Source organism: Salmo salar, chromosome 06 (genome assembly GCF_965601325.2).
Source record: "Salmo salar chromosome 06, fSalSal1, whole genome shotgun sequence".
Lineage (NCBI taxonomy): Eukaryota > Metazoa > Chordata > Actinopteri > Salmoniformes > Salmonidae > Salmo > Salmo salar.
In genome coordinates, this window is record NC_138296.1 from 28,245,448 (window position 1) to 28,265,260 (window position 19,813).

At 44.4% G+C, this 19,813-nt stretch overlaps 2 protein-coding genes across 8 annotated transcripts in view; one reads left to right on the top strand and one right to left on the bottom strand.

The window, feature by feature from the left end:
• The first annotated feature begins 2,385 nt into the window (after nucleotides 1–2,385).
• Nucleotides 2,386–10,967, top strand: LOC106606809 (GTP-binding protein 1). 3 transcript variants are annotated; one of them, XM_014203180.3, is made up of 14 exons: nucleotides 2,386–2,873; nucleotides 4,947–5,058; nucleotides 5,217–5,397; nucleotides 5,772–5,955; nucleotides 6,169–6,333; nucleotides 6,595–6,718; nucleotides 6,953–7,067; nucleotides 7,174–7,318; nucleotides 7,405–7,587; nucleotides 7,858–7,993; nucleotides 8,076–8,254; nucleotides 8,534–8,698; nucleotides 9,209–9,259; nucleotides 9,575–10,967. In XM_014203180.3, exons 1-14 carry the CDS (start codon nucleotides 2,676–2,678, stop codon nucleotides 9,686–9,688), a joined length of 2,052 nt encoding a protein of 683 aa, XP_014058655.3. In that variant the 5' UTR covers nucleotides 2,386–2,675; the 3' UTR covers nucleotides 9,689–10,967. The 3 variants fall into 3 exon arrangements, with proteins under 3 accessions (XP_014058655.3, XP_014058657.1, XP_014058656.1); XM_014203181.3 differs by lacking the exon at nucleotides 9,209–9,259 and having other exon boundaries at nucleotides 2,388–2,873; XM_014203182.3 differs by lacking the exons at nucleotides 8,534–8,698; nucleotides 9,209–9,259.
• Nucleotides 10,793–19,813, bottom strand: part of LOC106606808 (small G protein signaling modulator 3) — a 45,417-nt gene continuing 36,396 nt past the window's right edge. For 3 of the 5 annotated variants that reach the window (XM_014203179.3, XM_014203175.3, XM_014203174.3), the window contains exons 9-21: nucleotides 19,013–19,158; nucleotides 18,507–18,770; nucleotides 18,262–18,444; nucleotides 15,897–16,052; nucleotides 15,500–15,554; nucleotides 15,175–15,224; nucleotides 14,798–14,950; nucleotides 14,647–14,717; nucleotides 14,491–14,539; nucleotides 13,606–13,691; nucleotides 13,395–13,517; nucleotides 13,009–13,069; nucleotides 10,793–12,581 (exon numbers count right to left, since the gene is read on the bottom strand). In XM_014203179.3, coding sequence (XP_014058654.1) covers nucleotides 12,498–12,581; nucleotides 13,009–13,069; nucleotides 13,395–13,517; nucleotides 13,606–13,691; nucleotides 14,491–14,539; nucleotides 14,647–14,717; nucleotides 14,798–14,950; nucleotides 15,175–15,224; nucleotides 15,500–15,554; nucleotides 15,897–16,052; nucleotides 18,262–18,444; nucleotides 18,507–18,770; nucleotides 19,013–19,158 — 1,481 coding nt within the window. In that variant the 3' untranslated portion in view covers nucleotides 10,793–12,497. The remainder of the gene's footprint in view (nucleotides 12,582–13,008; nucleotides 13,070–13,394; nucleotides 13,518–13,605; nucleotides 13,692–14,490; nucleotides 14,540–14,646; nucleotides 14,718–14,797; nucleotides 14,951–15,174; nucleotides 15,225–15,499; nucleotides 15,555–15,896; nucleotides 16,053–18,261; nucleotides 18,445–18,506; nucleotides 18,771–19,012; nucleotides 19,159–19,813) is intronic. The other 2 variants (XM_014203177.3, XM_014203176.3) reach the window with 1 other exon arrangement.

Consider the following 19,813-nt stretch of genomic DNA (forward strand, 5'->3'; position numbering starts at 1 on the left):
CAAAGACAAGAAATTGCCATATGGGGAATCGTAGGCTAGTTTTATGTTGTTTTGAGTTTTTTTGACTGATGTCATGTCTATGCTAGTGGAGCAAAAAAATGGCTAGCTAGCTAACAACTGTAACAATGTATTTGAGAGACAATTGTTCATTGTACAAATGTATTTGTTTTCAATAAACATTGGAGATTAAATATAGTTTACATGTTGTCAACAATCTAATCCAACCTCTTCTGTTTTGCCCCATATTTGCGCACATAGCCATGGAAAGTAGGGGTGCTGAGGGTGCTGCAGCACCCCCTGAAAAATCTAATATTTTTCACAAAAGTAGCTGTTCTTGAAGTGTTCTTCTGCCAAGGCCTAGCTGTCCCTGTTCTCTAGGAACATGAGGGAAGCCTACATGAGCCATGATGATGATGTAATAGAACACAATTAGTGGGGGATAACGAGGCGATGCACAGCTGTGGGAAGTGAGGATAGCCCACATTTAGTATACTTGAGACTGCATTGCCACTGTTTACAAAAATATATCCTCCATTCAGTAGCACACACACACCATCCAGAGAATTAGACGTTTACAATGATCATTCTATGGTTCTGTGGTTTCATGCACACATACCCACATACCAGCACAGTATCAGGCCAAATTCAGATGACATTGTGTGTTGCTAAATGTGGTGTAAGAGTTTAATGTGTAGCACAGACTCAGTTCCCTTGGGCTGGTCTTGAGACAGTCATAAGACTCAATTACAACACAGAAACCAGAGCTGGATGGACAGAGGAAACAGCTGCATAACTGATAGTTCTACAGCAAACTGTACACTGGGTTAGATATAGAGGACAATGTTCCAGTCACATAATGTAGTCCAACAGATCTTTACACATTATCATTTTATTATAATAATTTGGTGGCTGCTTATATTTGTCATGTCCAAGTGTGTATTATACACATGTGGTTATTGGAAATGTGTTTTTTTGCATATCCTTCTCTTCCTGAGAAACCCTCGGAGAGTGGGGTCACGGCCAGGGTCTGCCATTATCAGTGGAGACCATGGAGCAGTTACGGTTAAGTGCCTTGCTCATGGGCACATCGACAAATGTTTCACCTTGTCGGTTGGGGGAATTTGCCCACTATCATTAGTAATATCTATGTTGGTCACCAGCCCACTATTTCTCAGGCTTGGGCACACCCAGTTACTGTAAACTGTGCACATGGCATCTGAATAACGATATCCACATAAACCATTCCTCCCTCATCATATACTGCCGTCGTGTGTTGTCACTGGGCAGTACACTTGCAATAGAAACCATAATATAGGCCTACAATAAATGCCAAGTTCAAATCACATTTTATTTGCCACATGCGCCGAATACAACAGGTGCAGACTTTACCGTGAAATGCTTACTTATGAGCCCTTTCCTAAAAATGTAGTTAAAAAGTAAAAACAAATGTGCCGAAAGGAAATCGTTGCCAACATACACATCATAGGCCATCATCCAGCCTACATATCAGTCAGTCAGACTGAGCGGTAAGGGTCATTACTAATTCATATTAAGTAGGTAGACTTGAGTAGGGAGAAAATGTTATTTAATTTCCATGGAAAAAATCCTTCTCTTAGGTATGAAACCTCCATGTACTGTATTTAGCCCCTGTACCTTCCTGTATGAAACTCATTCAATTCAATGGGCTTTATTGGCATGGGAAACATATGTTAACATTGCCAAGCAAGTGAAGTAGATAATATACAAAAGTGAAATAAACAATAAAAATGAACAGTAAACATTACGCTCACTCACTCTCTATATGTGTCATTGACTAACGTTACTACGGCCGCTGCCAAGAGGTCTACGTCTTAGCGTCACAGTTGGTAGTGTGCCTGCCCCATGACTGCACACTGGCTGACTCGCTGGCAGGCTACATCATAGCTTCGTGGTCTGTTTATACCAAAGTTCCATCAGAATCCTCAGTTGCTGTTGACAGCTCTTGCTGTTTCCCCTTTATCATCATAGTATCACATTGGCATCTCACGAGGAAGTGTTTCCTGTTTGCAGATTTCCCCTCAATGTCTGGTTATTACTTGGTTACAATTGACCTATGGCTTGTTTGGGAATAACGTTAGGCATGTCAGGCATGTTTTGCAGCTCTTTGCATCATTCCGTTTAAGGGACTTTATCTTTATTCAATGAATGAGCAGGAACCAATCCTGATATAATGAGTTGACGCATTGCTGATATCAACCACGCCTATATTTTAACCATGCTGGACGTTTTTAATAATTATATGTGACGGACTCACTTGCTCTGATTGGTTTATTCTGGAATATTATTTGGGTGTTCGGCGCGCAATTGGTTAGATTTTTGATAAAAAGGCGTGTCAGAAGAAAAAAAAAAAACAATGAACTCCCTTATGTTTTTTAATTTACGGCACCGCAATTTTCTCATATGTTTTATTGCTAGCTCACAGAAAGCAGATAGCCAAAACGTACGAGAGAAATTTTGTATTCTGCCTGTATCATACAATTGCTTTGTTTCTCAGTTCTGTGTAATAACTGCACATATCTGCTGTTTAGTGGTCTGAATTGTTTGCCAACGGTACTGAAGCTAGCTGGCTGTCATAATCATCAACACAAGAGACAGCAAGAAGACAATATAGCAATCGTTACTGCAAAGCTGACATAATGGCATCGTTGGCTGCACACGAGCCGAGTATAAGCCCAAATTCGATACCAGTCCTCGCAGACGCTCTGATGCCCGCGAGCATTTTCGCTCCGGATGGAGGAGGTTGTGGAGATCATGACGCCGGGGAAGAGTGCTTCGAGGACGGTGACCTCTTCAACGGCGAGACCGGGGATCTCGGTATTGACTTCACTAGCAAGGTAGTTAGCTAGGCCGCGCTAGTCGGGGCTGTGTTTATCATCTTCAAATTGGCATTTATTATGCCTAAACTTGCTGTCATTCTGGCTGCTGTATTGCAAGCTAAGTTAGCTAGTTAGATGAACGATTGTGCTATATACTAATCAATCTAGCTGAATGCCCAGCTTGCTTAAAACGTTATGCAGAATTGCATATCTAAAAGTTCATAACTATATTTTGTGGCAAATTTTTGTGGTTTTAAATGTCCTACTGACTCTGTCACCTTAAGCTTCGGTTGAGCTAACGTAGGCTAATGCAATTAGCATGAAGGTTGTAAGTAACAAGAACATTGAAAAAAAGGGGTTGATCCTTAAGAGGTTTTAGCTAGACTATCAGATCAGATGTGGTTTGAATGGGTCTTGAAGGTGTTATGGCTGATGGAACTGCTGGCTAGAGAGAGGACACTCCAGCAGCAGTGTGACTCACAAACAGGCTAGGTGTGTGTGTTTTTTTTACATTTTTTATTTAACCTTTATTTAACTAGGCAAGTCAGTTAAGAACAAATTCTTATTTACAATGACGGCCTACCAAAAGCCCCTGTGCAGGGACGGGGTTTGGGATAAAAAATACATTAAATATAGGACAAAACACAGACAACACTACATAAAGAGAGGCCTAAGACAACAACATAGCAAGGCAGCAACACATGACAACACCGCATGCTAGCAACACAACATAACAACAACATGGTAGCAACACAACATGGTAGTAGCACAAAATATGGTCCAAACATTATTGGGCACAGACAACAGCACAAAGGGCAAGAAGGTAGAGACAATAATACATCACACAAGCAGCCACAACTGTCAGTAAGAGTGTCCATAATTGAGTCTTTGAATGAAGAGATTGAGATAAAACGGTCCAGTTTGAGTGTTTGTTGCAGCTTGTTCCAGTCGCTAGCTGCAGCGAACTGAAAAGAGGACCTTTAACAGAATGTGACTGGCAGAACGAGTGTTATATGTGGAGGATGAGGGCTGCAGTAGGAATCTCAGGTAGGGGGGAGTGAGGCCTAAGAGGGTTTAATAAATAAGCATCAACCAGTGGGTCTTGCAACGGGTATACAGAGATGACCAGTTTACAGAGTAGTATAGAGTGCAGTGATGTGTCTTTTATAAGGACCATTGGTGGCAAATCTGATGGACGAATGGTAAAGCACATCTAGCCGCTCAAGAGCACCCTTACCTGACGATCTATAAATTATGTCTCTGTAATCTAGCATGGGTAGGATGGTCATCTGAATCAGGGTTAGTTTGGCAGCTGGGGTGAAAGAGGAGCGATTATGATAGAGGAAACCAAGTCTAGATTTAACTTTAGCCTGCAGCTTTGAGTAATAATGACATTGAGTAATAATGACTTGGAGTCATTATTATGATACCACTGGGATGATTTACAAATCTGCCATCAATGTATGTCTCGAAAAATCCCAAATAAGTCTTCTTCTGATGCAACACTCGGTAATAGAAAGCTGTCAGGCAAGTTCACATGCTTTTGATTGGGCGATTTCTTTTTCCGTGGCTGGGTGCTCTGGGTGGGTAGAGATTTCAGTTTAGGACCAATGGAATGGTCTTAAATGTGCAAACCCCGCCCACCGGGGCCCCGAGTGATGCAAAATGAACTCACTCACTGTTTGGATTAATCTATTTCACATAAATAGTGGAGCATTCACAACTCTAAATGGTCTTTATCAGGCTTCCCTAAGCTGAGAACATTGTATAGAGATTGATTTGGACTTAAAGCAAGCTTGTAAGGTAAATCTACAGCCAAATCTGAGTACCCAGATAGTCAAATGTTTTTAGACAAGATGTATAATCTATTTTTCACAAAAATAGTGTAGCATTCACACCTCTACCCAGATGGAGGACAATACAAGATGAATAGCCCTATAGCTTTTGATAAGGTACAATTAGGCCTATATCAATGGAAATATATGTAGGCTTTCCACCATGGCCATGTTATAGGATACCCAGGCCTACATCAACCAAGCAGGAATCTAGATTGTATACATTTTCTGTCTCTCTCCTTCCCTCCCTCGTCAGTTGGCCCTGGTCAGCCCAAATGGAGAGCAGTATGACTCGTTACTACGACAACTCCGGGAGAGGATGGACGAGGGTTGTGGGGAGACCATCTACGTTGTTGGGATGGGCTCAGGTAAGTCGGCCTCACTCACTCACTCACTTAATGAGGCTATTCAGTATGCACTGATTTGCTCCTACATTCACTAACTCACAGAATCAGTCACTCACTGTAGCGAGTGACAGTTTACACCGATAAACCTCAACCCCTGACCTCTCATCCCTCTCTATCAGATGGAGGTGACTATGGTCTGGATGAGGGAGACATGGAGGCGTCTGTAGCCACAGTTCAGTCCCTGTGTGAGCAGACAGAGTCAGAGTTGATCCTGCTGAGGGAGCGTATCGAAGCTGGGGGGCAGGTACGCGACTACCTCATCCGCCGACGCGTGGGTGATCAAGACTTCCTGGAGGTCAGGTGAGTTGGGGGAAGGTCATTGGTCAAAGGCTGACTTGATCAACAATTAGACGTGTATTGACCTTTGGCCATGCACTAACGAGGACAAGCATGTCTCTCAAATGCAATTTAAATTTAAAAAAGCTTTAGGGGATGTTGACATAACGGGGGAAAATTCAGTGTTGTCAAAGCAACACACGAGCAGTACTCTGTTTTCATCCCTCTTCTCTTGATCTGATCTTGTCTCCCAAATGTCAAATCTCTCCTCCCCTTTCTCCCTCTCTCTCCCTTTCTCCCCCCCTTTCTCCCCCCCTCTCTTTCTTTCTCCCCCTCTCTCTCTCTCTCTCTTTCTCCCTCTCTCTCTCCCTCTCTCTCTCCCTCTTCCCCTCTCTCAGGGTAGCGGTGGTGGGTAACGTGGATGCAGGTAAGAGCACCCTGCTGGGGGTGTTGACCCACGGGGAACTGGACAACGGCAGGGGGTTCGCCCGCCAGAAACTCTTCAGACACAAACACGAAATGGAGAGTGGCAGGACCAGCAGTGTGGGGAACGACATCCTGGGCTTCGACCAGAAGGGACAGGTGAGGGAGATGACATAGGAGGGGCGTATAGGTGACTTAGTGGTGACTTAAGGGTGATGGAGATTACACTGGGATAACATTGACATGAGACTTAAGAGATGACAATGTAAGGGCTGCTTCATTGATAATTTTGTTGATGAATTGGTTTTATAGATGGAGACATGAAGTTGTTGTTGTGTGTAACCCCTCTCTATCTCTGTCCCTGTATCCTAGGTGGTGAATAAGCCAGACAGCCATGGTGGCAGTCTAGACTGGACTAAGATCTGTGAGAGGTCCTCTAAGGTCATCACCTTCATAGACCTAGCTGGACATGAGAAGTATCTCAAGACCACGGTGTTTGGAATGACTGGACACCTGCCTGACTTCTGCATGCTCATGGTGAGTGAGGGGGTAGTGTGTGGGCTTTGGTGCCTTTTCTGACTTTACTATCCATCAACAGCACCACTGATGAATCTTTCACCATTTTCCTTTGCTCGCTCTCTCCCTCCTTCCACCCTCCCTCGCTCTCTCCCTCCTTCCAACCCCCTCGCTCTCTCTACCCTCCCCCCTCGCTCTCTCTACCCTCCCCCCTTGCTCTCTCTATCCCCCCTCAATCTCTTTACGCCCTCTCCCTGTCCATCTCTCCCGTCCTCTCTGTAGGTGGGCAGTAATGCAGGTATCGTAGGGATGACTAAGGAGCATCTAGGTCTGGCCCTGGCCCTCAATGTGCCTGTGTTCGTAGTGGTCACCAAGATAGACATGTGTCCTGCCAACATCCTACAAGGTCAGTTCCTTTCTTTCTCTTTCTGGGTGCATCTCGAGTCTAAATCTGCTTCCTTTCCTGGACTCCTTCCCCACATCTGCACTGATATGAAAGAATTATACAGGTGAAACCATATTCCCTCTACCCTACCATACTGCTTCTCTTAGATTTAGTGATGAGATGAGAGGACCCCCCCCCCCCCAATATTGACAGTCATCACAAAACCTGACTTTACTGGTTGTGTTATTGTAACAGAGACGTTGAAGCTGCTCCAGAGGTTACTAAAGTCCCCAGGCTGCAGAAAGATCCCTGTTCTGGTCCAAAACAAAGATGACGTCATCGTCACAGCCTCCAACTTCAGTTCTGAGAGGTAACGTTAAGGTTCACACTTTGTAGTCACAATCACACACTCTTTATAAACCGGATTTTGCTTCAGTTATAGGGGACCATAATTCAGTGTATGTGTGTTTGTGTAGGATGTGTCCAATCTTCCAGATCTCCAATGTGACAGGAGAGAACATGGACCTGCTGAAGATGTTCCTCAACCTGCTGTCTTCTAAAACCTCCTTCAGAGAAGACGAACCTGCAGAGTTCCAGATAGATGACACCTACTCAGTACCGGTTAGTCACATACACAAAGCAGCTACTACACATGCATATTGATGCCACACACACACCTCTCTAACCATGTTTACCTTCTCCGTCAGGGTGTAGGCACAGTCGTTTCAGGGACTACTTTACGTGGATTGATACGTCTGAATGACACAATGCTGTTAGGCCCAGACCCACTAGGCAGTTTCCTCCCCATTGCAGTCAAATCTATCCACAGGAAGAGGATGCCAGTCAAGGAGGTGAGAGGTGGACAGACTGCCTCCTTCGCCCTCAAAAAGGTATGTTTTCTCTTTAGTGTCCCCTGCTGGAGTTGTTTGGTATTACAACACTTTTCTGATGCATTGATAGATAATGTTTAGTTGAACTGAATGTTTTTTGCAGTGAATAGGAGTCAACACCTCAAGTCTCTCTGTTTCTCTCCCCTACCTTCCCGCTCCCTCTCTCCCTCTCTGCTCTCTCCCTCTCTGCTCCCTCCCTCTCTCCCCCTCCCTCCCTCACCACGTTCTCTCTCTACCTCATCTCTCCCCTCCCCCTCCCTCTCTCCTTAGATCAAGCGTTCGTCCATAAGGAAAGGCATGGTGATGGTGTCCCCCAGGTTAAACCCACAGGCATCATGGGAGTTTATGGCTGAGATTCTGGTTCTGCACCACCCAACTACGATATCACCCCGCTACCAGGCCATGGGTGAGACACACACACACAGCTGTCTCATGTCTGACTATATGTCTCTCCTTCTCTTATCATTCCTCTTTCTCCCCCTCCGCAGTGCACTGTGGCAGCATCAGGCAGACAGCCACTATCCTGACCATGAACAGAGACTGTCTACGAACAGGGGACAAGGCATCGGTCCACTTCCGCTTCATCAAGACCCCCGAGTACCTCCACACAGACCAGAGACTGGTGTTCAGAGAGGGACGCACCAAGGCTGTGGGCACCATCACCAAGGTCAGGGGTTAGAAAGGCTCATGAAGGGTTTATGAATGGTTGGAAAGGGTTTATGAAGGATCATGTTCATGAAGACCCCAGAGTTCCTCCACATAGACCAGAGAGTAGACTGGTGTTCAGAGGGACACACCAAGGCTGTGGGTATCATCACCAAGGTCAGGACTTAAAGGCTTATGAATGGTTCTGAATGGTTTACGAAAGGTCATAAAGACACCAGAGTACCTGCATGCAGAGTACTTCCCTCATGTCTTACTCTTATTGGTGGGTGGGTATTTACAGCTGCTGCAGTCGACCAATAATCTGCCATCAAACTTCAAACCCCCGCAAATCAAAATGCAGTCTACGAAAAAGGCCCCGTACCGCAGAGAGGATGGAGCCACGCCAGCCAATGAGGACGAAGCTAGCACAGCCCGACCAGACAGTCCGCACCAATCGCAACAACCGGTGAGAGGAGGAAGTGAAGGAACGATGTGAACGGACTGAAAGGATGGATGGAACGATTGATGAAGGGAGTGGAGGGGATGGTTAGATGGCGGGTCGAGTCGTGAAAGTAATAGTTTCAGGGCAGTTGAATAGGTGTAAGTGTTTAACTTGTGTGTGTGGTGCGTAAGCTTTCCTCTTCACTTGCCTTACTGCTTCTAGAATGTTCTCTTCTGTAGCTGTGTCTGTCTGATCTGCCTAACACCTCTCCTTTCCTACTATTCTTCTCCTCTTCATCATGTTCACACCCTACTGTTTCCTTCCTTTTCATTGCTATTCTCATTTACTGATTACTCCACCTGCCACCCTGTCTCTTTTCCTCTCACCCTGTTTCATTCTCTGCATTCTTTTCAATTTCCACGTTCATTTGCTCTTCATCCTCTTTGTGCATTACAATGTTACTACATCCTTGATTTGCCCTCCATTCCTCCTCTTTCTCCTCTCTCTGTGTTGGTGCTTTGCTTGCTTCCTCAGACAGAGGGGGAGGATGACCCTCAGAGTAATGAGGGAAACAAAGAGAGCAAGGTAAACAGAAACAAACAGAGCAAGATAAACAATGGGAACCAGGCAGGTAAACAAAAGATAATTAGGTCAAATTAGTTATGTAACAATTGAGACGTGGGAAATGAGTCTTGTCCAGTAACTTCTGTAAATATCCTGAGACAATGCATGCCTCAGCTGCTGTGAACCAATCATGAATCTTCTAGAGATGTGTACACGGCCTGTAGTTCAGTTTGATAACGTCAGTCTCAGCTGGGTGTGATTTTGAATGGTAACCTCATTGTTAACCCAGTTGTTTCTATGTTCTCCATCTGTCTGATTGTGATCTGTTCTCTACAGACAAAGTCAGGAGGAGCGAGCAGGAGACGAGGAGGACAGAGACATAAAGGCAAATCAAACCAGAGCAGCTCCACCACAGCAGCCCTGTCATCAGCAGGCACAGGAGGTTCCTGAACTACACCCCTCTCAGCCCTCAAACTACAGTACTTCCTCCATCCACCTGTTTCAGCAGACTACTACCCCCCCCCTTCCCAAAACTACTCCACCACTAACCCCAGTCGAAAAAAATGGGGTCGTAAATGGCCCTGTCCCCACCTCTCTCCCTCTATACCACCCTGCTATCTATCGCCTTATCAAGTGTCTTTATCACTCATACCAGAGAAAGTCTTAAGAGGGACTAGGTGAAAAGCAGCTCCCGAAGGGGAGACACAGCTCTGTGCTTGTAGATGGTTACCTCTGCCTCCTCATCTTAACTCCGATTAGTTTAGAAAGCATCCTTATATTTACAGTATATGAACCTGATATGCCTTCTTTCATTGGGTCTATAGTGAGAATCACTGTAATACTGTGTATATTTAATCATGGGCCCGAAGTCACAACATGAGCAGCTATTCCCTTACAGTAGAGTAACCCAGCTCCATGCACTATAGCTCATTGTTTCTCTGTTTAGCAGGCATACTAGTTTCTCTCATTTCCTATTTACCACTAGAATCCCCCAATATGACATAATGAAGCATGTTTTCTATTTAATTTTATACTAAAATGTAAAGATTAATGAAAGGAAGGTCACAACTGTCAAAGTGAATGGTACATTTTAGTGGGCCTTCATTTTGAGTGAAATATTGTAGATAAGATGTTTTATTGGCTATTTATGGCCATCAGTGAAACCATAAGGAAACCCAGGGTTTGTCTGACTCATCACATACTTGTCCTTTCTCATTTGGGAAAAAGTCCATGGCCCGGAAACTGATAAGCGGTTGAGTGTTTGTAGGCGAAATTGAAAAATATCCTCCGCTCCTCGATAGCCACCTTTCATGGAGGCCAGTGATGTGTATCCTCTTCTCTGAAGAGTTAACAACTATACCCCCTGTGAATCAGCTGTTGTTTTCTGACAAAAACATGCACAACTAAATGCATTTATCACTTTTACACTGATTTTGGGATCACACCTGTAAATGAAATTTGCCTGAGCAGAGGAGTCATTTCATACAAGTTCCTATTTTTCAGGAGGCAAGAGGAGTTGAAGGCCACTTGTCCTGTCTAAAATAAATTATTCCATTTACACTGAAAAAGGTTTATTTAAGAATATAATGTACACTTGATTAGGAACTGTTTAAGTGAGACATTGATTGTAATAATAGTTGGTGCTGTTTGGACCATCACTGTTTACATAGTTGTGGAATTCCATTTGCTTCTGACATTCACCAATAAAACAGGCTTTATTGATCTCTGATTGGTCAACTTGTGTACATGAAATTAATGTATATTTAAACAGTGCAAACTATAGGCATAGGGGTTGAAATTAGGGTTAAGTTTGTGTATAGTTTCAGTGAGGTTAGTTATTCCGCTTCTGATGAAGTCATTTGTCTCTGTGCAGTAAGTTAGCTTTGCTAAGGAATACAAGTTATTGGGTTAGTATACCACCACCTTTCATGTAATATTAGAGAGCACAACAGGGAGATTCTGAGTTTATGTATATTACTGTACAAGGTGAAAGTCTTGGCTTTTCTTCAGTAATTAAACACCAAGATGAAAGTTAATTTGATGGCAGGTGGACACACTCATTGTAATATGAAGACTGTTTTACAAAGAAATTAACTGAAATGAAAAGTTTACATAGATCCCATTTCATTTTTGGACACAGTTCTTCCCAGTCAGCACAAAGTGACTATTACAGCTACAGTGGTTTCACACTGTTTAGTAGCCCACAAACCTGGTTTGGGTGCCATGTTGGCGCCAAACATTTGGAGACAATAGTGGACGGAATGCAGAGTAGAATGGGATTGTTGGGTGCCAACACAGATCGACAGGGTGGTTGCGGAGTACGAAACACTTCTCAATCAGCACATCCTACTACAGTACTGGTAGCAGGACACACTTGTGAACACAGGTGCTACTAGGACATCAGATCAGTGCACACTGTAACAAAACATTTCACAATGGAAAACATTTGAAAACCAGTTTCTATGGGACATATTCAGGTACATTCCTCCCCGTTTTGTTCCGTTTGGTTCCTAGTGATACACCCCAGTCCTTGAGTCTGAGGAAATACTTTGTATGGGACAGTAGAGGTGACTACTCTGTACCTAATGAATGATACAGAAAGTGCTGATTGTATGTTCCTAGTCGTCTTCACCTGATCTGAAGTATCAGAAACACTGGTGTGGACAACATACATAGTAGCTTAACCCAAGAACTAAGAGCCATGGTGACAGCCAGGACTATCAACCTTGGTTACATGCTAATTACTTCCTTAACAGACACCTGATTGGTTAGCAAGCTCAGAGGGTAAATGTAATTAGTTGATAGACATGGAAAGTCTTTGGGTGTGTCTCAAATGATACCCTGGCCACGTTAAGTTGCCAAACGTTGCAGATAGAAATGCCATGAATAGAGCTGATGTTATTCCTCATCCTACATGTCAGAGGCATGTTTGTTCTACAATGCCAATTTCTATCTGAACATTCCAAAACATTGCGTTGTGCTGAACGTGCCCCCTATAGACTATTATCCTCAGTAGCAAAGGCTCCGGATGCAGTTTAGTTGAGACTAGGAAGGGAAACCACGATGCATATCAATGTGTTTGTAGAATGATGATCAAATGTCTGAACAATACAATACTTCCTAGTGAGAGGTAGTGATGGAAACACTAGTAGTGGGTTCTGACATAGCAGTCAATATGAAAGAGACAGAAAGATCACTCTGGTAGACACACAGCATGTGTTGGGCAGGGGAGTTTTTTGCAGGCTTTGGGTGTGTGTGTTTAGCCATCGATGTCCCAGCTGAAGAGATGATGCTTCACCAACATGTCTTGGACTCCTTCCTTCAGTGGCCTCTGATCTTTCTCCTGGAGGGAGGGGGAAAAAGAAAGAGGCTGTTTAAAGGGAGTGTATAAGGAACAGCAGTTGCTGGGTGCAGTTTAAAATGTCCACAATGGAGGTCAAAGGGTCATGGGTGAGGTGTGCGCATTGGGATGGTTTTCACCAATGTTCACTATTCTATCACTAGCCACCACCAGCTATGTTCTCCAACAACTGAACCAGGAACAGCTTGTTGTTTAGATAAGAGTTTTCGATTCTAGTCCCTAAACCCATAGTTGAGTAACTAAACCAAATACATTGACCTGAGATCAGAGTTTACCTAGAGATCCCAACTAAAGAGGTAATGGTCAACCAACATATCTGCAACCCCTTCTTTGAGAATGGCTGAATTCTGCAAGACCACACACAGGTATGAAGTCACAGGGTGGGTATATGTTTCACACACGTACATACCTCTTTCTTGGCAGGCAGCTCGCAGTCCTGAGAGAGACTGAAGGCAAACTTTGAGAGAACCCTAAGGAAACATCACCTTTTTAAAACCACACCACCATCCTTTTCACACATACACTATTATATATCCATTTCACTTCATCCTGGCCTCTAAGTCTTTCAAAAATAATCTAGCTGTTAATACGTTTGAATCGTGCGATTTAATCTTGTAATATTCTGCTGGCACTGTCTTGTGTGAATCGCTCTCATTCATTCTCACTTGTGATCTCACAGTTTCACTCAAATCTCTCGTTTGTTTTATTTCTCAATCATTCGCTCCAATCTCTTTTCATTCTCTTGTAATCTCTCCCACTCTGTCTCTCTCGTGGACATCTGTCTCCATTTCTTACCTGAGCTCACACTTGATCTGGACCCATCCTGGGCTGCGTAGGAAGGACCAGGGCTGGTACCACTTCTCTACTGCAGGCATACTGGAACACAACACCTCCAACCACAAGTGTAACACCTGCTCACTGTGGGGTGAGAGAGATGTGGTTAGGGAGTGTTCACTGATAAGAGGGACAGCCAGGATCTCTGAGTGAGAGAATCTGTGTGACTCACTTGAGGCCCACGCAGAGGAGCGAGCGGAACTTGACGTCCATCTGAGCTTGTGCAGAGTCGTGGCTCATATTTACAGACTGCACCGCCTGAAAGAGACAGACGGAGGGCGCTGAAGCATCACTGAAACAAATGCTTATGAACAAAACATTCACTGCAAAACTATCTGTAGCTTAAGGCCTAAGTTTCTAACAGTCGACCTTTACAGCCCATTGGTCCCTACAACTAGGCACTTCCTCATTCCCCCTTTGAAAGCACATGAAATGCAGATACTAAGTATTATAATTTTTTAAATTGTACTTTTTACCCCCTTCATCTCCCCAATTGGTAGTTACAGTCTTGTCCCATCGCTGCAACTCCCGTACTCGGGAGAGTTGAAGGTCCAGAGCCATGCGTACTCTGAAACATGACCCTGCCAAGCCACACTGCGTGTTGACACACTGCTCTCTTAACCTGGAAGCCAGCAGCACCAATGTGTCGGACGAAACACCGTACACCTGGTGACTGAAGTCAGCGTGCATACGCCTGGCCCGAGACATCCCGGCCAGCCAAACCCTCCCCTAACCTGGACGACGCTGGGTCAATTGTGCGCAGCCTCATGGGTCTCCCAGAAGTTTGTCAGTGAATTATTGTATAGTCAGTCTAGCCCGGGATTGAACCCGGGTCTGTAGTGACGCCTCTAGTATTGAGATGCAGTGCCTTAGTCCGCTGCACCACTCAGGAGGCCCAGATACTGTAAATTCAATAGAGAACTAGGTTCCATATTACACAGTTCTTTCAGATCTTGGAGATGGAATGAGGAAGTGTTTAGTGGCAGGAAGTGTTTAGTGGCAGGGTGTGAGGAAGTAAACAGGCTTGTTATAGGATAACATTTACAAGAGGACTCACTCTGTAGAGCAGCTCCTCTGGTGTGAGAACCTTGCCATCCTCGTCTAATCTGGGGGGAGAGAGAGAGAACTGATGGACTGCACCACACAAATAAAGACAACGTGTAGGAATCATAGTTGTTCATATGGTACAGAGGTCTGTGTGTGTCTAAGTTACCTGTACGTCTTACACAGCACCAGTCTGGAGTAGACTGAGTTAAAGTCCCTCTCCACCTCTCTACTGGCTGCCTGAGGAGAAAACAGACCAAAGAACAGTCAGGTATAGCACCGACAGACAGACAAACTGAACCCAGCCCTCTGTTTCCTACCTCCTCTATGAAGAGCCAGGGGTGGCAGGGTCCTCCTAGTATGGAGGGTTTCTTCAAACCGTGTTGGAAGATGGCCTTCAGGGCAGGACACAACGTCCCTCTGACCAGGTCTGTCACCGCCTCAGTCACTGAGTCATCACCCGCCAGAGAGTACTGGGGACAGCAGACCAGTTAATACTGACAGTAGTGGGGACAGCAGACCAGGTGATAATGACAGTAGTGGGGACAGCAGACCAGGTGATAATGACAACACCATACATAGAATACTGACAACACAATACTGACAAACCCATAGACTGGATATATCCACTAAAAGAGCACTGACAAATTTAAATCTGTTTTTACTAGACTGACTATACAATAATTCACTGACAAACCTCTTTGCTCCGCTCATCGAGGATTTCTACGAACTTGGCTGGAAACCAACCTTGAGTAAGAGAACAGATCATGAGATAGGAAAACATGGACTACAACATTCTACAGGACGTGTGGAGGAGAGATTGGGATAGAGATGGACATTCTACAGGACGTGTGGAGGAGAGATTGGGATAGAGATGGACATTCTACAGGACGTGTGGAGGAGAGATTGGGATAGAGATGGACATTCTACAGGATGTGTGGAGGAGAGATTGGGATAGAGATGGACATTCGACAGGACGTGTGGAGGGGAGATTGGGATAGAGATGGGGTGTTTCCACTCACCTCTCAGCCCGTTGAGCTCTCCCACCCAACAGTGCTCATCTTTCTGGGAAAAAATCTGAGAGAAAGAGAAAAACAGAGGGATGAGATGGAGGAGTGAGAGTTAGTCACTTACGTAAAAGTTTTTTTTTTTTTTTTTTTTACACGCACGTTCACATAGTTTTCATGCTGTGTTTGCAAAAACAAAGTCACTGTGTTGCTAACAGTATAGCTTTCCCACTGTCCCTGTCCCATACCGGGCTCTAACTAGTGATACTCTGCTCGCAAACACATGTGACCAACTTCCTTGACAACGTACCAACGGATTGAGCTATACAAATACACGGCAACATTTAAAGAAAGCTGTGGAGTGAAACTACAGCACTTAACTCCATTACATGTATGTGTTCTGTCCACTCACTGTGATGATGTCGTTCTTCCTGAAGCCCAGTTCGTCGTCGTCATGGCGCTCAAAGTCCAGCAGGGCTTTGGCCCGTCTCCGTCGGTTACGAGACACAACCAGGAAGTTCTCGTGGTCTCTCTGGTGGCTCTCCATGGAGTAGTCTGGAGTCAGGTCCTGTGAGGAGGGACAGATGGAGGGAAAGAGAAAGATGAAGAGAAGGCGAGAGGGGGAGGGACATAGATTAGTCTAATCAAATTAGCTCAGAATGTGCTAGTGACTTGTGCATCAAACATGTCAATCAGAATGACTCCACTATTTCCTAACTGTGTCGCAGTGTGAAGCACCATTGATTCGGTGATTTGATTTAACCTGTCTGGGCTAGGGGGCAGTATTTTCACGGCCGGATGAAAAACGTACCCAATTTAAACAGGTTACTACTCTGGCCTAGAAACTAGAATATGCATATTATTAGTAGTTTTGGATAGAAAACACTCCGAAGTTTCTAAAACTTTTTGAATGGTGTCTGTGAGTATAACAGAACTCATATGGCAGGCAAAAACCTGAGAAAAAAATCCAAGCAGGAAGTGAAAAGTCTGAGAATTGTAGTTCTTCTTTTGATTCTCTATCGAAGCTACAGTGTCTGTGGGTGACGTTGCACTTCCTAAGGCTTCCATTGGCTGTCTAAAGCCTTCAGAAAGTGGTTTGAGCATTTTCCTGTCACTGGGCAGAGTATAGGAGCTCAGTTACTGAATGGTCTGCCTGGCAACAAAGGGATTGGATATGCTCGGTCCCGCGAGCGCACCCCTCCTTTTTCTTCTTGAATGAATATGCTATTGTCCGGTTGGAATAGTATCGCAATTTTACGTTAAAAATACCATAAAGATTGATTTTAAACAGCGTTTGACATGCTTCTAAGTACGGTAATGGAACATTTAGACTTTTCATCTCTCGTTCCGCACTCGCGCGTTATGCCTTTGGATAAGTGATCTGTACGCACGAACAAAATGGAGGTATTTGGACATAAATATGGATTATTTGGAACAAAAACAACATTTCTTGTGGAAGTAGCAGTCCTGGGAGTGCATTCTGACGAAGATCAGCAAAGGTAATACAATATTTCTAATACTAATTCTGAGTTTAGGTTGTCCCGAATTTGGCGGGTGTCTGAATAGCTCGCCGTGATGGCTGAGCTATGTACTCAGAATATTGAAAAATGTGCTTTCTCCGTAAAGCTATTTTAAAATCTGACACAGCGGTTGCATAAAGGAGTAGTCTATCTATAATTCTTTAAATAATTGTAATGTATTTTGTCAACGTTTATGATGAGTATTTTTGTAAATTGATGTGCACATTCACCGGACATTTTGGTGGGAATACATTTTCTGAATATCACGCGCCAATGTAAAATGCTGTTTTTGGATATAAATATGAACTTTATCTAACAAAACATATATGTATTGTGTAACAATGTCCTAGGAGTGTCATCTGATGAAGATCGTCAAAGGTTAGTGCTTCATTTCGCTGTGTTTTGGGTTTTATTGACACGTCCTTGCTTGGAAAATGGCTGTGTGATTATTTTTGTCTATGTACTCTAACATAATCTAATGTTTTGCTTTCGCTGTAAAGCCTTTTTGAAATCGGACAATGTGGTTAGATTAACGAGAAGTGTATCTTTAAAATTGTGTAAAATAGTTGTATGTTTGAGAAATTTGAATTATGACAGTTGTTTTTGAATTTTCCACCCTGATATTTCACTGGCTGTGTCCCACCCATAGAAGTTCATGACCGAGTGACTCATTGTTGGGTAACATGACTCACGGTGCTGCTGTGTCAGGGGAAGAATTGAATTATATGACTCATGCCATGATTATACCAGGCACTGCCTAAAGCCATCAAACTACTGGAGATCAGTCAAGGGAAAGGGGGATAACCTAGTCAATTGTACAACAATGCATTCAACTGAAATGTGTCTCTGAATCAGAGAGGGGCAGAGGGCTGCCTTAAACTGACATCCATGTCTTCGGCACCCAGCATGGGGAGGACAAGAGATGCATACATTCAGTGACTTAACGGCCAGCGACTATGAGCTCAGAGACCAGAAAGTCCCAGATTTCTGCAAATTAGCAGCAAGGCGACCACAAGATACCCAGTTGAAGGAGGGACGGACTCCCTACCTAGCATTGTCACCATGCCAGATAGGCTAAGGTGATGTTGTGCATGGTGTTTAGGGAGAGCTCAGCTACTTCTTACTACAAGGCAGCTTCTCTCTTAAACGCGGGGTCAGTGAAACTGAGTCGATTCAGTAGTGAGACTCAGGGTGCTGGTGTGTTGGGGGTCCAAACAGCTATATGATTCAGTAATCTGATTCAGTAGTGAGACTCACAGTGCTGGTGTGTCGGGGGTCCAGACAGTGGAAGTGTTCAGCGGTGCGGGTGATGGCCTCTCGGAGCGCTGCTACCAGCTCTGTCTGCTTGATGTTCTTAGACTTGAGAGCCTCCGCCTCGTCCTCACCCCACAACAGAGAGCTCAGAGTGGACTTCCTACGTACCGACTGTCTCCTCACAACCTATAGACACACTCTGGTTAGACATGCCATCACACACACACACACACTATCAGACCACTCACTTTATTGAGGTTGTTGTTGAGTGTGTGGGAGTTGTTGGTGTTGAGCTGGGCCTGCTCATTGAGGATGTAGGCCAAGTGTTTGTTCCTCTGGGCCTCCAGCGTGTCCTGGGACAGCGCCCCCGCCAGCCTCATGGCCTCCCCCAGTACTGCAGCCCCATCACCCAGCTGGCTGGGCAGATCGGACAGCGTGTTGAAGATGGACGCAGAGTTCTCAGAGGACACCAGCTCCTCCTCCTGTAGGGGAGAGAGGAGAAGGTCAACCTCCTGTAGGGGGGAGAGGAGAGGGTTAAACAGGGGAATGACCAATCCCAAATCCCCAAGACACTTGTTGTCCTCTAGATCTGAAAGGGTTGGATAGCTGTAAGAAAAAGTTATTACCATATGACTTGCAATACCAATCCAATCCTTTCTGATCTACACAGGTCTAGGGAGTAGGGGTTGGTTTAAAATCAAACCAGCAACCAGCCAGCCAATCAATCAGAGTCAAAGAGAAACAACTATCCCACCTTGATCTTGAGCATGCCCAGTGTGACCTGGAAGAGGACCACAGAGCCCTGGTAGAACAGCAGGTCCCAGATCCTCAGCAGGATGCGGATGTCCACCACACTGGCAAACGATGTCAGGAACCAGTGCAGCGTGATCAGAGACAACTCTGGGGGAGGGGAGGAGACGAAGGGAAAGGTTAGGACACACAGGCAGGTTGGTCTCCTACACTACACCTGGCATTCTTAGCAATGTTTGTGGCCTCTAAACACCAGACTTTAAAAGCCTTGTTTTTGCAGTTTCCCTGTAGCTCCCCTAGATCCCTATGCACATGTTTACATGAACAGTTAGTCATTTAGCAGACACGTTTATCCAGACTGACTTACACTAGTGCATTCAATCTTAAATTAGCTGGGTGAGACAACTACACTGCGTGCACAATTATTAGGCAAATTCTATTCCTCGGGATTCATTTTACTGTTGAACAAACACAATGCTGTCAGTCAATCCAAAATGTTATTGAACCTCAAACCTGAATGTTTAACAAAGGAAAAGTGAGTTTTGTCTTTCTCAGGGAAATATATAAGTGTGCACAATTATTAGGCAACTAAATTACAAAAATAAATTCTCTCAACTCACTTGTTTATTCTCAATTTTTAGAGTAAGTAAAACAGATAACACAAAATGACAATTATATAACATTTTTGGCCTTTCAAAAATATTCAGTGACCAATATAGCCACCCTTATTTTCAATAACTGCCATGAGCCTTCCATCCATGGAGTCTGTCAGTTTCTTGATCTGTTCACGATCAATTTTCGCTGA

Bases quoted from the DNA above. Each gene is read 5' to 3' on its own strand.
- LOC106606809 (XM_014203180.3), top strand. From the start codon at position 2,676: ATGGCATCGTTGGCTGCACACGAGCCGAGTATAAGCCCAAATTCGATA. The intron at 6,719-6,952 runs GTCAGTTCCTTT...TTATTGTAACAG, and splicing joins TCCTGCCAACATCCTACAAG to AGACGTTGAAGCTGCTCCAG. The intron at 9,260-9,574 runs GTAAACAGAAAC...TGTTCTCTACAG, and splicing joins AGGGAAACAAAGAGAGCAAG to ACAAAGTCAGGAGGAGCGAG.